This window comes from Zonotrichia albicollis, chromosome 14, assembly GCF_047830755.1.
Source record: "Zonotrichia albicollis isolate bZonAlb1 chromosome 14, bZonAlb1.hap1, whole genome shotgun sequence".
NCBI classification, from domain to species: Eukaryota; Metazoa; Chordata; class Aves; order Passeriformes; family Passerellidae; genus Zonotrichia; species Zonotrichia albicollis.
This window is the reverse complement of record NC_133832.1, coordinates 16,475,496-16,488,700: the sequence shown is the minus strand read 5'-3', so window position 1 is coordinate 16,488,700 and position 13,205 is coordinate 16,475,496. Positions and strand designations below refer to the sequence as shown.

The 13,205-nt window shown below is 45.9% G+C and overlaps 1 protein-coding gene across 2 annotated transcripts in view; it reads left to right on the top strand.

Moving 5' to 3' along the window:
- The window catches only part of HDX (highly divergent homeobox), a 35,909-nt gene extending 24,282 nt beyond the window's left edge, over positions 1 to 11,627 (top strand). For both annotated transcript variants that reach the window (XM_005488216.4, XM_014267915.3), the window contains 5 exons: positions 1,943 to 2,150; positions 5,019 to 5,098; positions 6,699 to 6,782; positions 8,789 to 8,911; positions 9,164 to 11,627. In XM_005488216.4, coding sequence (XP_005488273.1) covers positions 1,943 to 2,150; positions 5,019 to 5,098; positions 6,699 to 6,782; positions 8,789 to 8,911; positions 9,164 to 9,289 — 621 coding nt within the window. In that variant the 3' untranslated portion in view covers positions 9,290 to 11,627. The remainder of the gene's footprint in view (positions 1 to 1,942; positions 2,151 to 5,018; positions 5,099 to 6,698; positions 6,783 to 8,788; positions 8,912 to 9,163) is intronic.
- The last annotated feature ends 1,578 nt before the right edge of the window (positions 11,628 to 13,205 follow it).

The following is a 13,205-nucleotide window of genomic DNA, read 5'->3' as shown; positions in this document are numbered from 1 at the left end:
CTTTGAAAAGCCTGTGAAAAGATCTGCCTTTCCCAAGTGCCTTCTTTACTAAAGAAGAGATAGATTGAATTTTAAATTTTTGTTAGCGCTGTTTGGTAAAATCACAAGATGATGGAAAAATTTAAAGAATGGCAATACACTGCTTGGAAAAAGAGACTCTGATCTCAAAGGGCTGCTTGTGTGGGGGGTTTTCTTTAATTTTTTTTCCCAAAACTGTAGGTAATAGAAAAAAATGATCTAGGTAGTTCTCTGCATACCTGTTGTGCATTCTTCAAATAGGAAAATCAGCAAGCTGGGAAAGCAAATACCAGCCAACAAAAAAGATTTGCTAAAAATAGTGTTCAGCATGTTATCTTTCAGCTTGTTAGAGATGCAGCTTTAAAAGGCTTGGTTTTTTTTCCAAGGCTGGCACAGCATGAAACTGTGTTTAGTACTTGGGACTGCTGTTAATATTCCTTTACTTTTTCTCTTTGGTAATCAAGGTATTATAAGCAAAAAGTTTTTTATTCAACTTTCTCAGAACTCTAGGAAGAGGAACAGGGCAGGTGTTTTTGAAATAAGGCCAGGGTGATGCTTAGTGTGTCTTTAAAGAAAATCCTAAAATATTTGAATGTCTTGGGTTACTCATTTGGAACAGAGGCCTCATGGAAAGGATGTGCATTTTGCCATGGCCTGGTCGTGTTTCCAAAGCCAGGAGCTGCTGCTGTTTCTGGGGCTGTGGGTGGTGGGAAGGGGATGAGAGCCAGCCCCAGAGAGTGGGAGGGGCAGTTGGTGAAGAAGTGAATTCCTGGCTCTGGGAAGTTTTGGTTGCCAGTGGAGGCTGCTTTGGTGGAATGGAGGGTCTGGGGTACAGGGGCTGTTGGGCAGAGTTGAGATGAGAAGTTGAAAGCCTGGGTGACACAAGGGGCAGGAGAGCAGCAGGAGGTGAAGAGTTGCAGACTATTCTTGTTACATCATGTTAAGCTCTGAATCTTTAATAATTTTTTAAGTAAATGTTTCTTCATCAGAGAAGGCAAATTAATGACCAGGTGTACAAATCCACTTGGAGAATTTAGAATGTGGGTCTTTTCTTCTTTTTATTTTCTCCTTTGAAATTCAATTTTATTGATGTGAGATGAACTTAAAGCATCCATCTCCATCCACCATGGCAGGATTTCCAGGTTCCCTGGGCTGGTTTTATCTCCCAGACTGTTCCCAGTGTGCTCCTCTGCACTCACTGCAAACAGCTTTTCCCAAAGCTCTGTTGTACAGCCAAAGGGGATGAAGGATGAGCTGCTCTGAGCTTTGTCCTTCCAGGTTCCTTTCTGTCCTCCAAGGGGAGTGCTGTGGATCTGTCACCTTGGCCAGCTCCCTCTGTGCTGTGGGAAATCCTAGAACAGGGGAGGTGTCTGGGTCATCGGATGCTTCAGTCCCCCTGTGGCAGCTGCAGAGTAGGAGAACCTGGACCAGAGATCTTATGTTAAATTTGTTGAATAATTTAGGGGGGCAGAGACCTTACAAAGTCACTCAGTCCTGCTCTTTATCTGGAGCAGGATTTACTTTAGAATCAAGCCAGGTTTCTCAGGAGGTGTCCATTGAAACGCTGAGTACCTCAAGGCTGGAGCTACCAAGGCTTCTATGGACAAACTGTCCCTCTGAATCACTGTAAAACATTATTTTTTCTTTTATATTCTCAACTCCAATCAGAACTTCTCCTGCTGCCACTTGTACCTATTGCTTCTTTTCCTTCTGCTGTGCACCTTCCTGTTTCCCTTGGAAGGCTGAACCTGGCACAGGATTTGGGGAGCGGCCTCAGGAGGGGGAAACACTGGGGAATACTGAGCTCCCTGAGCTGCTGGCTGCACCCTGGCTCCTGTAGGCCAGATGTCTGATGTCACTTGGTTGGGGGCCTGTTGCTTTTGTCATAGTTTCTGATATCATTCATGTTTATTTCTCTTACAAGACTTGGATTGGGAATCGAAGACGGAAATATCGTTTAATGGGGATTGAGGTCCCACCCCCTAGAGGAGGTCCTGCTGATTTCTCTGATCAATCTGAATTTGTTTCTAAATCAGCACTTAATCCAGGAGAGGAAACTGCTACTGAAGTGGGGGATGATAATGATAGGAATGATGAAGTGTCAATCTGCTTATCTGAAGGAAGCTCACAAGGTATTTGGAATGCAGTTACTACTGTGCCTATATTTTCAATTTTGTGCAGTGTGCATGCTTTGGATTCTGTTGTACACATTCAAAAACGTCTGACAGAGTCACAAGTGCTCCACCCTGCCTGGGCTGAAGGTACTGTTTGGTCTCTTTCTTCTGCCTCTGTGTCTCTGAGTTTTGTTGGGTTTGTTGTACAAAGATTGGAGAAACCTTTGATCATAAGAGCCCCATTTCTGCCAGATTCACCTGAAACAAAGTCAAGAGTTCACGTTCTGCTGGTGCAAGTGAGAGCCAGATTTAGAAAATGCTCTCTGCCTACTGCTCAGTTCTCCCCAGCCAGCTGGGATGGCATTCCATTCCATTTGACACCCATCCCTGGAGGTGCCCAGGGCCGGGTTGGACGGGGCTTGGAGCACCCTGGGACAGGGAAGGTGTCCCTGCCATGGCAGGGGTGGCACTGGATGGGCTTTAAGGTCCCTCCCATCCCAACCCATGATTTCACAATTCATCCCTGTGATCCTGAGCCACCCCAGACACTGGTGGAGCTGGAGCTGCTGCTGGGACTGTGCATTGCCATTTGTGCTGGCAGGGAGCCCCTCAGCTCAGCTGAACACAGAGCTGCCCCAGCCCCTGCTGCTCTGTCTGACAGACAAACACAACCAGCAGATCAAAGCAGGAGCAGGGCACAGCCAGGAGCCCTGGAGCTGCACACACAGGGGTGTCCTCAGTAAACTGCAGGGTCTGGAGTGGGAAATGCCTCCAGCTGAATTCCCTTTCCCCCCAGGAGCCCGTGGGATCGATGTCTCCCTGTCCTCCTGTCCCTGAGCCCAGCACATCCCCACTCACTGACTGCTGCCAGTGCTTGTGCTTAGAGATCAATGGAGCCTTTGCTCTGCAAGCTGAGAGTCTGACCTTGGGCTGCTGCTGTGCTCTCAGTGTGCCAGCCTGGCCCTGTCATTCCTCAGAACATGAAGGGAAGAGCCAGGGGAACAGGGGCCGCTGGGAATGAGTTTGGGAGCTTTGTCACACTCGAGTGTAGAGGGAATAAGATGGTAAAGAAGTGGGTCAAGTGATTGAAAGCCAAGCGAGATGAGGAATCTCAGAGTCCTTGATTTGCCTGAGGTGTGGAAGGAGCTGATTTAAGTCAGATCTGCTTGAGAGGAAATGGTGACAAGGAAGAGTCTGAAGTGTCTGCAGATCAAGTGAGGAATAACTGTGTTGGCTGAGCCAGGCTTTCACAGGCAAGGTGAGGCTGAACATTTGGGAGCATTATTGTGCCAAAGCCTAAGGAAGTGCAAGGAAACAACAGGATTTCCCCAGCATCCAGGAATCCCACCTTCAATCCTTTATTCTCCCACTGCAATTATTTCTGTTCATTTCTCCAGTTCAGAGGAGGCTCCACTGCTGCAGCTCAGCTGGGTTTGAACTTCCTGGGAAAATTTCCCCCAATAGCCATGGGTTATGTTCAGTCCCAGATAGGGAATTGTTCCAGTGTTTGAGAACTGTAACTTTTGGTCCTAATTTATTAAAAAAACAAAACCACAACAGCAAAAAACCGCTCTGAAAGACAGACAAAAGCAATTTTTGGTCACCTAATTAGAATGATTAAAGTTGATGGCTTCTGCTTTTAAAATGTAGTGCATAAATATAAAAAAATAAGCTGTGCTGTGATGCAAAATGGATCATTAAAGCTCTCATATTGCCTCACCTTTTTTAATTGTGTGTTAATTGAATCCACGGTGTGTAGGTGGAGGCCATTAGGGCTGTGCTGGTTCTGTGAGCTCAGGATGAATATTGAAGGGGTTGGGAATGCTGTAGGGAGCTGCTTCCTTCAGCTGTGGAATGCAGGGGTGATGGCAGGGTGACAGAGTTCCTGTGCCCTGCAATGTCCCTGAGCTGTGACCTCACCCTGTCACCTCCTCCCTGCCTTGCTCCCTCTGCTCCCGTGTGGAGCTGTGACTGCTGGCACACTGAGCTCATTTGAAACAATTCCCAAGCACATTTGCTCAGTGCAGAGATTTTTAACTTCAAAGTTGTTTAAAGCCATGAACTGGCTCTCTGTGGTCTGGCCTAAACATTTCCCTGTTTTTGGTAATCCCAGGGAAATCCTGTTAACCCTGTGTTTGTGTGGAGGTGACAGACCCTGGAGTCACCAGAACCTTGCTGCCCCTTCCCTCTTTTTATATTTAATATGTATCATAGATTTATGTTTTAATATGCAGAAGCCAAGTAAATATGTGAAATAAACTTCAATTTTAGGGGTAAATAGACTTAACTTTCTTTGGGGTTTGTGTTCTCCTTGGCCTTTAAGGTCAGTGGAATCATCTCATGCTTTGTGGTTGAAACACCAGGATAAAATCTGCTCTGTTTTCAAGTGTTTATACATAAAAAAGCCTTTAGGTTTACTGGGGGTAAGCATTTGCCATAATCTGATCAGGTTTTGGTTCAAAACCCATCAGTGTCTGCAAGGGGGAAGTGGGATTTAAATATGTACCCCAGAATTTCAGGGAATGCAGGATTTTTCATGTAGGAATTCATTTTCATTTAAACAAACCCAACTTCTGCACGTCTCTGATGTGAAAATCTGCATCACCTTTGAATATTCCAACCTGAACCTAAAAATGGGAAGGTTTTGGTGCAGAGAATAACTGAGAGTTTTGTTGTTGTTTCAGGGGGAAGGTGGTTTGATGTTGGCCTGAAATGCTTGTCACAAGATGTCTTTTTAATAAGGCAGATATTCTCTTTATGATTAGACATTGATACCATGACTTTGCTGTTGGATTTAGCAGCTGTGACATTTAGTGGTAAACACCATTAATGGTCCTTCAGCATAAAATTGGAATGAAACCTGACAAAACCAATTTATTTCTGCAGAAGAGACAAATGAAGCTCTTCAAAATGAAGAAATTGGCCACAAAGATGATGACCAGAATCCAGTTTCCACTGATAATGTGGTATGTTTACCTTTCCTTTTCCACCAATTAGTAACTCCTTAATTAATGTTGAGGTTGTTGTCCAGCACTTGTGCTTTTCACTAGGTGACAACTTCAGCTGTGTGTGTTAAAAGTCCTTCCTATTTGAGCTTTAAAAATGTACTAAAAATTCTAAAACATAGCAGGAAAAACCCTGAAACCTTCAGTAGAAATGGTTTGAAGAGATGGTGCCCAACAGACTCAGCTCCCCAACCTGCCTGAATTTTGTCATTTGATACAACAATGGAACAAAACCAAGGAAGAGTTTCTGCATACTTTGTTCTGAAACACTGTAACAAAATTTCTTAAAAATGCACTTAAAATTGGACTAAAATACATTGTATTTGCATAAGAGGTTTTCCTATTTGAAATTCTAATCTGTTCCTTCCCCTCCTATTTTAAAAAGTGTGTCTGAGAAGGGGAATGTGAATGTTTGGCAGTTATTTAGGGACTCTTTTCCTCAAGCTGAGTCTGAAACCAAAAATATTGGAGTGCCAGTGTTCCTGAGGGTCTGATGGAGCAGCAGAACTCGGGGACATCAAAGCTCTGGGCTGGCAGACACTGAGCACACAAAATGGGCTTTGTCCTCCCTGCCCTCAGCTCAGCCTTGGGAGCTGGTGGGTCCTGCCAGGGAGAGCTGGGAATGCCCCTGGGAGGATTTCAAGGATTTCTCCTCAGTGATTTCAGGGTGTGCAGGCAGGAGGGGCCACATGCTGCAGGAAAAACCTGAATTAACACCTCAGGAATGACACATGCACATGGATTGGGTCAGTGGGGGCCCTTCCATCCTAAAAACTAGGAAAATTGCTGTAACTTATTATGGACAGGTTCATAAATGTTCACAACTGTCAAAACAATTGAAAACAGTAAAAAAACTTGGGATGTATTCCTGAGTCTTAGTGTTAAGCTTGGCCTTAACACTGTGCTTTAGATATCTTTAGAAACCCAGTATAAAAAGCTCCCCAAATTTTTGTGAATTAGGTAAAAATGTCCATATTTATGCATTTGGAAGTGTCCTTTGGACCAGCACCCCTACAGCTGAGGGGATGTGGCCAGGCAGGGTCAGAGGAGAATCCTTGATTTCTTTAGGCAGGAGTAGCTCAGGACTTGCTGGTTTATCCAGAGGTTTATTTCCAGACCCTCCTGTGCAGCAGCAGAGCAGAGCAGGGGCTGTGAGGGGATAAATGTGCAACTCAAATTCCAAAAGCTGGGCCAGGGAGCTCCTCCTCTGTAAACAGCTGAGTCTCCATGGCAGCAGCTCCCGCTGGATTCCTGCTGGCTCTCCTGGCTGAGGTGCATGATTGCCATCTAATGGGGCTGCAAGGCTCAGAGCTGCTCAGGAGCCAGCACTGAGCTCTCCTTCCTTCCTCCATCATTTATCCTTCATCCTTCCCCCTTCCTTCTTCATCATTTATCCATCACAATTTTATCCTTCATCCTTCCTCCTTCCCCCTTCCTTCTTCATCATTTATCCATCACAATTTTATCCTTCATCCTTCCTCCCTCCTGCCCCTTTGGGATGTGGCTCCCCGTTTGTTTGTCTCCTCTGTGTGTTGGAATGAACTGTTTGTTTCTGTTTCAGAAAATAGAAATTTTAGATGATGAGGAGAGTGATCTGATCAGCAACTCTGAAGTGGATCAGATGAGTTCTCTTTTGGATTACAAGGTGAGTGGCTGGGCCATGTCAGGGACAGTGGGACAATCCCCAGGGAGTTCAGGGGCTGGAGCTGTCAGGAATTCAGCAAAAGCCTGTGGGATCCTGAGCTGCTCTGCTGCTTTCCCAGTGTGCACATCATGCCCTCATCCCCCCTCCAGCCACTTTATCCATGTTTCAACCCCAATGGGGGCAGGAAAACCCCATTTCTACAGAGCTGCAGCTCCACCCCTGTGTCCCAGCAAAGGCATTTATGGAGCCACCCCAGCAGAATTGTCCTTGAAATTCTGCCACACTTTTTCTGCAGTGTGGTGCTGCCAGCTTGGAGCTGGAAGGAATCCTGTGCTGGATTGGGGGGATCTGAGGAAAAGGATTCCCCAGGACATGCTGGGAATGGTGCCTGTGGGAGGGAGGAGAAGCAGCTGGATCCTGGCAGCTCCAGCCCAAGGCTGAGGCTGTGTCTGTGCTGTTCTCCCAGGAGTAACCACAATTCCACCTTGCCTTGAGCTTTTACCTCCACTGCTGATTTTTTACCCATAAGAAACCAGATCTGTTCTCCTGATAATAATCAATTACCAAAATAATGAACAGATCATCTCTTCAGAACAGAAATTCCTCCTTCCAGCAGCGTTTTCCTGCAGAATGAATGAGGAGAGGGAATGACCTTTTCTTAATGTCACCTGTCAGCACAGTGAGAGCCTTGTTGTGACAGTGCCCTGCAGAGCCAGGCTTTGTTTGACAGCCCTGATTACTCCCTGAGTTTTCTGCCTAAATCTGAATTCCTTCCTGGGCTGGGCAAAATCCAGAGCTAAACAGGCAACTGCAAATTATCCATAGGGAAGAACTCAGCTGATTTTTTATGGAAGCTTCAGAATTGCAGCCCAAATATTCTTCTCTCATTCTCAGAGCTGTTATCACCTGGAACAGTGTGGTGAGCAGTGCTTTCACTGAAAAAAATGAGAATTTTCTGGGAAATAAACCAACAAAAATACAACCATTTTTAAAGGTTTGTTGCAAACCTTCAGAGCATCATGTAGTCACAGCTTTTCATGTCAACTAAAGCTGACTTCCAACCAGTGTGAGCATGAATACCATATTTATTTTCATTATTCTCTCATGAGTTGGTGCTATTAAGCAGAGCCCTTCTGCAAAAAATGAGCAATGCCTTTGATCTTGTAACCTAAATAAACAGTTTGATTTTCATGATCTTTGCAAAAGTGAGTAACCAGAGAAAATGAATTTTAGCTCTGCACTAATCAACAGGTTTAGCATTTTGATCCAGTAATTTTGGAAGAGAGGAGATACTTAAAATAAATGGAAATACTTATTAAATCTGAATTTTTAATTAAAGAGATTTGCAAGTATAGATTGGGAAAATGCTTTCTTAGCCAAAGCACACAAATTATTGATATTTCCTTACTTTGTAATATACTACATTCAGTTCCAGCCCAATAAACAACTCTGGAGGTTGGAACTGAATGATCTGTAAGGTCCCTTCCAAACTGTTCTGTCACTCTGAGATATTCCTGTTTATTCTGTAACCCGAGGGATCCTGAGGAGCTTGGTGAGCTGACACTTGATCCACATCAAACCCAGCTGCTGGAGGATGTTATCTTTTAATTCATGGTAGCTTTGAGGAATTTTCAAGTCATTTTCCCTGATTTTTGTGTCAAGCCTTCTGCTGCAATAATGGAATTTATTTGCTGTCTCTTCTCTCAGCCCCCTGATCACTTCTAGACATCTGGGCTTTGGCTGTCATTGTCACTACAAATAGTTGAGTTTTAACCCAGGGCTGTTCAGGTGTGGTTATTCCAATGCTTTGTCCTGTCCCCATCCCTGGAGGGATTTCACAGACACGAGGATGTGGCACCTGGGGACAAAGCATTGTCCCCAGGTAAGGGGACAGTGGTGGCCTTGGCAGTGCTGGGGGATGGCTGGGCTCAGCCTCAGGGGGCTTTTCCAGCCCAAAGGATTCCTGGGTTCTGAGATCATTCCCAGCCTCTCTGGTTTCCCCACAGAATGAAGAAGTCAGGTTCATCGAGAGTCAGCTGGAGAGCCACAAACAGAAATACTTTGAGCTGCAGACATTCACCCGCAGTTTGATACTTGCAATTAAAGCAGATGACAAGGAACAGCAGCAGGTAAATCCTGGAGCAGGTTTAACATGTGTCTTTAATATCACAAGATGTTTGTCCTTTTGTGTTGTGTCCCTCTCTTGGGTTTATTCCAGAGGCTCAAATTATGATCGAAAAACTCAAACAGTTTTCTCACAGGTTCAAATTATGGTCAAAAAACTCAAACAATTTTCTCACACTTTGTTTAAATCACTGCTGACACAAAACCCACACCTGATAGTGTCTATAGCAGATATTAGAAATGTTTTTCCCTTGTAGGCTCTGCTTTCAGACTTACCTCCTGAGCTGGAAGAGATGGATTTCAACCACACCTCCCCGGAGCCCGACGATACCTCATTCAGCCTCTCGTCGCTGTCGGAGAAGAACGCCTCAGACAGTTTGTGATGCTCTGGCCTGGAGACCCAGCACACACCCCAGGGAGGTGCAGAGCAGAGACAGACACACAGACAGGCTTTGCTCTGCAGTGTTCTCAGCCTGGCTCCTCACAGCCTTGCAGTGCCCAGGAGTTGGCAGTGCTGGCTTTGGGAAATGGAAGAGGTGAGGGAAGGGTGCACTGGGAGCAGCTTGGCCTCGGGTAGGATTAACTTTGATCTCCAGAACAGCTCTGGCTCTGTAGCAAAGTCTTTTTTTGAGCAGGGATGCAAGTGTGGGAAACACACCCAGTGAATTCTCCAGCTCCACGTGCTCCCCAGGCCTGTTTATTATATTTTTCCCCATTTTTACTCAGGTAGGTGGACTAAAAATTGGGGATCCAAATAGAATAACGGGCTTTCTCTGAGTTGTGCTTGAAAACCTGAAATTAAACTGAAGTGGTTTTTGTTTTCTGATTTGAGATTGTTAAATCTTCCATTTTTCTGACCAAAATAGCTGAAAAAACTTTGAAAGGCTAACTGAAAAAATTGAATTATCATGAATAAATTATTAATGCAAAGAAGCAGTGATAAGTGTTGGAAGAAATGAGGTGGAAATGGGAACCCTGATAGCTGCAGGATACAACTTCCTAATACAGTAGCAATGGGATTGGATGTTTACACTCTTTAGAGTTTAATGATTGTAGTCACAGTTTTTATTTGTCAAAGCCTAAATGCTAAAGTACTGCTTATTATTTTAATCCTTGGGTATATATTTCTCCACAAACTTTGCTCCAGTTTACCAAGCCAGTGAGAATTCCCCAGCTGTCATTGCACCCTGCAAGGTTTCCCAGTGTTGGAAGTGAGCTCTGCACATCTGCTTTGAAGCTCTGCCTGGTGCATTTTTTGGCAAATGCCATTTCTGAACTGTGATCTGGATTGCAGGCAGGGGCTGAACTGAATTTTCTTTTTCTCAGAGCTGTTGGCACTGAATGCCCTCAGTGCTGTGGTGGGATGGCTGTGCAGGGGTGTCCAGGTGGATTCAGGGGGAGTGTTGGGGTCCAGGGAATGCCTGGCCAAGGCAGGGATGCTGTGCTTGAGCTGACAGGGTGGGGACCAGTCCTGGAGCTCTTCTCCTCCAGGGTGGGTCTGTGGGATGCTGCAGGTGCCTGCCCATGGCATTGATGCTCCAATTCCAACCTGGATATCCCTCAGCAAGCATTTTTCACACAGATACTTCAGTCTGGTAAAAAACCTGATCTTCCCATTTTATGCCAAATAATAATTGTCTCTGAGGAATCCTTGTTCATGCAGTGAGTAACTCCCTTAATTTCAGTGGGAGGTCCAAGATGTAGCTCAGAAAATCCAAAGTGTTGGGGAAATAACACCTTTTGTTCCTTTAATTCTGGGGTTAGACTCAGGTTTTAGGGTTTTCTCAGCCTGATCAGTTCCTCCCTAATCACTTGTACAGCTCTTTCTGTTTAGTATCAGTAGTGAGCTCTGATCTTTCAGGTTTTCAGTCTCTCCTCTCCTTGGGCACGGGGAGCTTTTAGCAATACTGTTCAACACCAGCTGCAGAAAGGGCAGGAATGCTTTTAAAAGGTGTTCTGAGAAACCAAACTCTCACAGTTCTGCCCCCCTGTACAGTTCTGTACAGTTCCCAGCAGAGCCACCCTTCCACAGGGAAATCCAGAGTTCCAGGCCTGTTTTTGAGCTGGGCATTAAAACTCAGAGTGGGAATGAGGTTTGTGAGCAGAGCTCCCAGTGCTGTCCTGCACAGATACACAGGGCTGAGCTGGAATTCTCTGCAAAACTCATTTATAAAGGGTTTTCTGTGCCAGGCTGACAATGGTTTCTATTGCTGTTCTCTTTAGACAGGAAATCTGTGCCACTGACAATGAAACCTCTTGTTTTTTGTGAAATTAACATAAAATAGTGCTGGGAGCTGCCACTGTTTGGCCCCTGTTTTTCTGCTTCTTCCACTTGAATTCCCATGACAGAGAGCAGGATACTCTTTAACAGGACTTCTCAATTTCATGGTCAATTAAATCATCTGCCTTCCTGCAGGAAAAACTTCCATTGATGATTCCTACTTTGCTGTCTTGCTGCTATTTCATACCCAAACAAATGGAAGGGATGAATTTGGAATGAACTGTTTGCTAGATACAAGCAATGATGTCAGTCCCTGTTCTCCAGGGAGCTGGGATCCTCTTGGATTGCAGCTGAGGGGAGCTGCACTCAGGGCCCACCCCATCCCTGGGGAGACAAAACACAGCCTGGCACACTTGACAGCACTACAGGGTAGCCAGGAAAAAAAAAGAAAAAAAGAATATAAATTCTATCCCTGAATAAGAGAATCTGGGGAGGAAGATGCTCCACAGCTCCTTGGCTGGGTTTTTTCAGTAGCAGTGGGTATTTCCAGCAGAGATTGAGTAACTGTGACCATTATTGGTGGTTAAATGTTGGTGCAGAGCAAGGGGGTGGCTCTGGGCTGGGTTTGGGTTCAGGGTGTTTCCCCTGAGTGTAGGATGGTGACAAACACCTGCAGGAAGTGCAGTTCAGCATTCCAGAACCTTCCACAGGAGATGGAGCTCATCCTGTGCTTTTCAGGGTGCCAGAAATCAGCCCCCTGTCTGTCCCAGTGAGTGACTGTAAAGTGAATGATCAAGGGCCTCCTGTTGGTGGTGTTATCACCTTTCTGTGGCCAGGTACCAATGTTTGACCATCCTGCAGAGTCTCTCTGTCCATGAACAGTGACTTCCCTGGCATTGTTCATCCCTAAAGCATCCATGGCAGCATCAGTGATGTTTTTCTGAAGGTGGGAAGGCAGCCCAGACACTTCACCAGAGGCAGCACAGGCTCTCCCTGGGGTTTGGATATTGGAAGGTTTGCTCATGGTTAAATTCCCATTTCCTGGAGCTCTGCCTGCTTTCCTCTCCCTGCAGCTGATGCCTCAGTCACATCCACAGGTCTGACAGGAGTGACAGTGGCAGGAAATACTCCAATAAAACAATAAATACTCCAGGAGGTGAATTTGGGGCAGGTTTAAAGGCACCTGAGCAGATGAACTGTATGAGGTCTCTGGAGTGCCCAGCCCTGGAGGCAGCTCTGCACTTTAATCTCTCCAAGTATTTCTTTTCACTAAGGCAATAAAAAGTGTGAAATGAGGAGTTTGGGGCTTTGCAGCTGTGAGTGAGGAGAAGAATGTCCTGGTTCTGTCCTCACCTGAGCTGGGCAGCAGCTTCAGAGAGCCTGTTCCCAGGGGGAGAGGCTGGGGGTGCTGCAGGCTCAGGTGAGTCCTGAACAAACCAGCAGCACCCTGGGCATCCTGCTGGGAATGGGAATTGGGGGTGGGAGTGGGAATTGGGGGTGGGAATTGTGCTGCAGATGGATCTGCCCTGTCTGTCCCTGCACTGAGCACAGTCCTGCTCACACTGACTGTGAGGGGGGACAGGAATGTGCACCAAGGGAACAGCACAGAATTCCTGGGGCAATTCACACCCAAAGCTTGATGTCCAAGCTCCAGCCCTGCCCAGCTCCCCCAGAGCAGGGGCTGCAGGGCTGGAACCTGGCCAGATTCTGCCTTTTCTGCCCCAAATCCTCCAGCTTGGCTGGGGTGGTCAGTGAGCAAATTGCACCTGGCTGCAGAGAGCACAGCTGCATTGTGGTGGTTGGTCCCTTTAGTCAAGAATGTTTTCACAATGACCAAATGTGAAATCTGAAAAGTTTGAGGGGAAAAAATAGTCAAAGCAGCACTATAAAATGGGTGTTTTCCATGGAAGAACAGGAGTTTAGAGTGTGTTTATTGCTCTGAGAAACAGCAGCTGCTTTGGTCAGAAGGCAACAGAAACGGGGCAGAGCCTTGGGCTTGTGGGGCTCTTTTCCCACAAAAGAGAAATCCTCCTGGCTGAAGGAGCTGTGCAAGGATGTTCCTGGAAGGAAAACAGTTC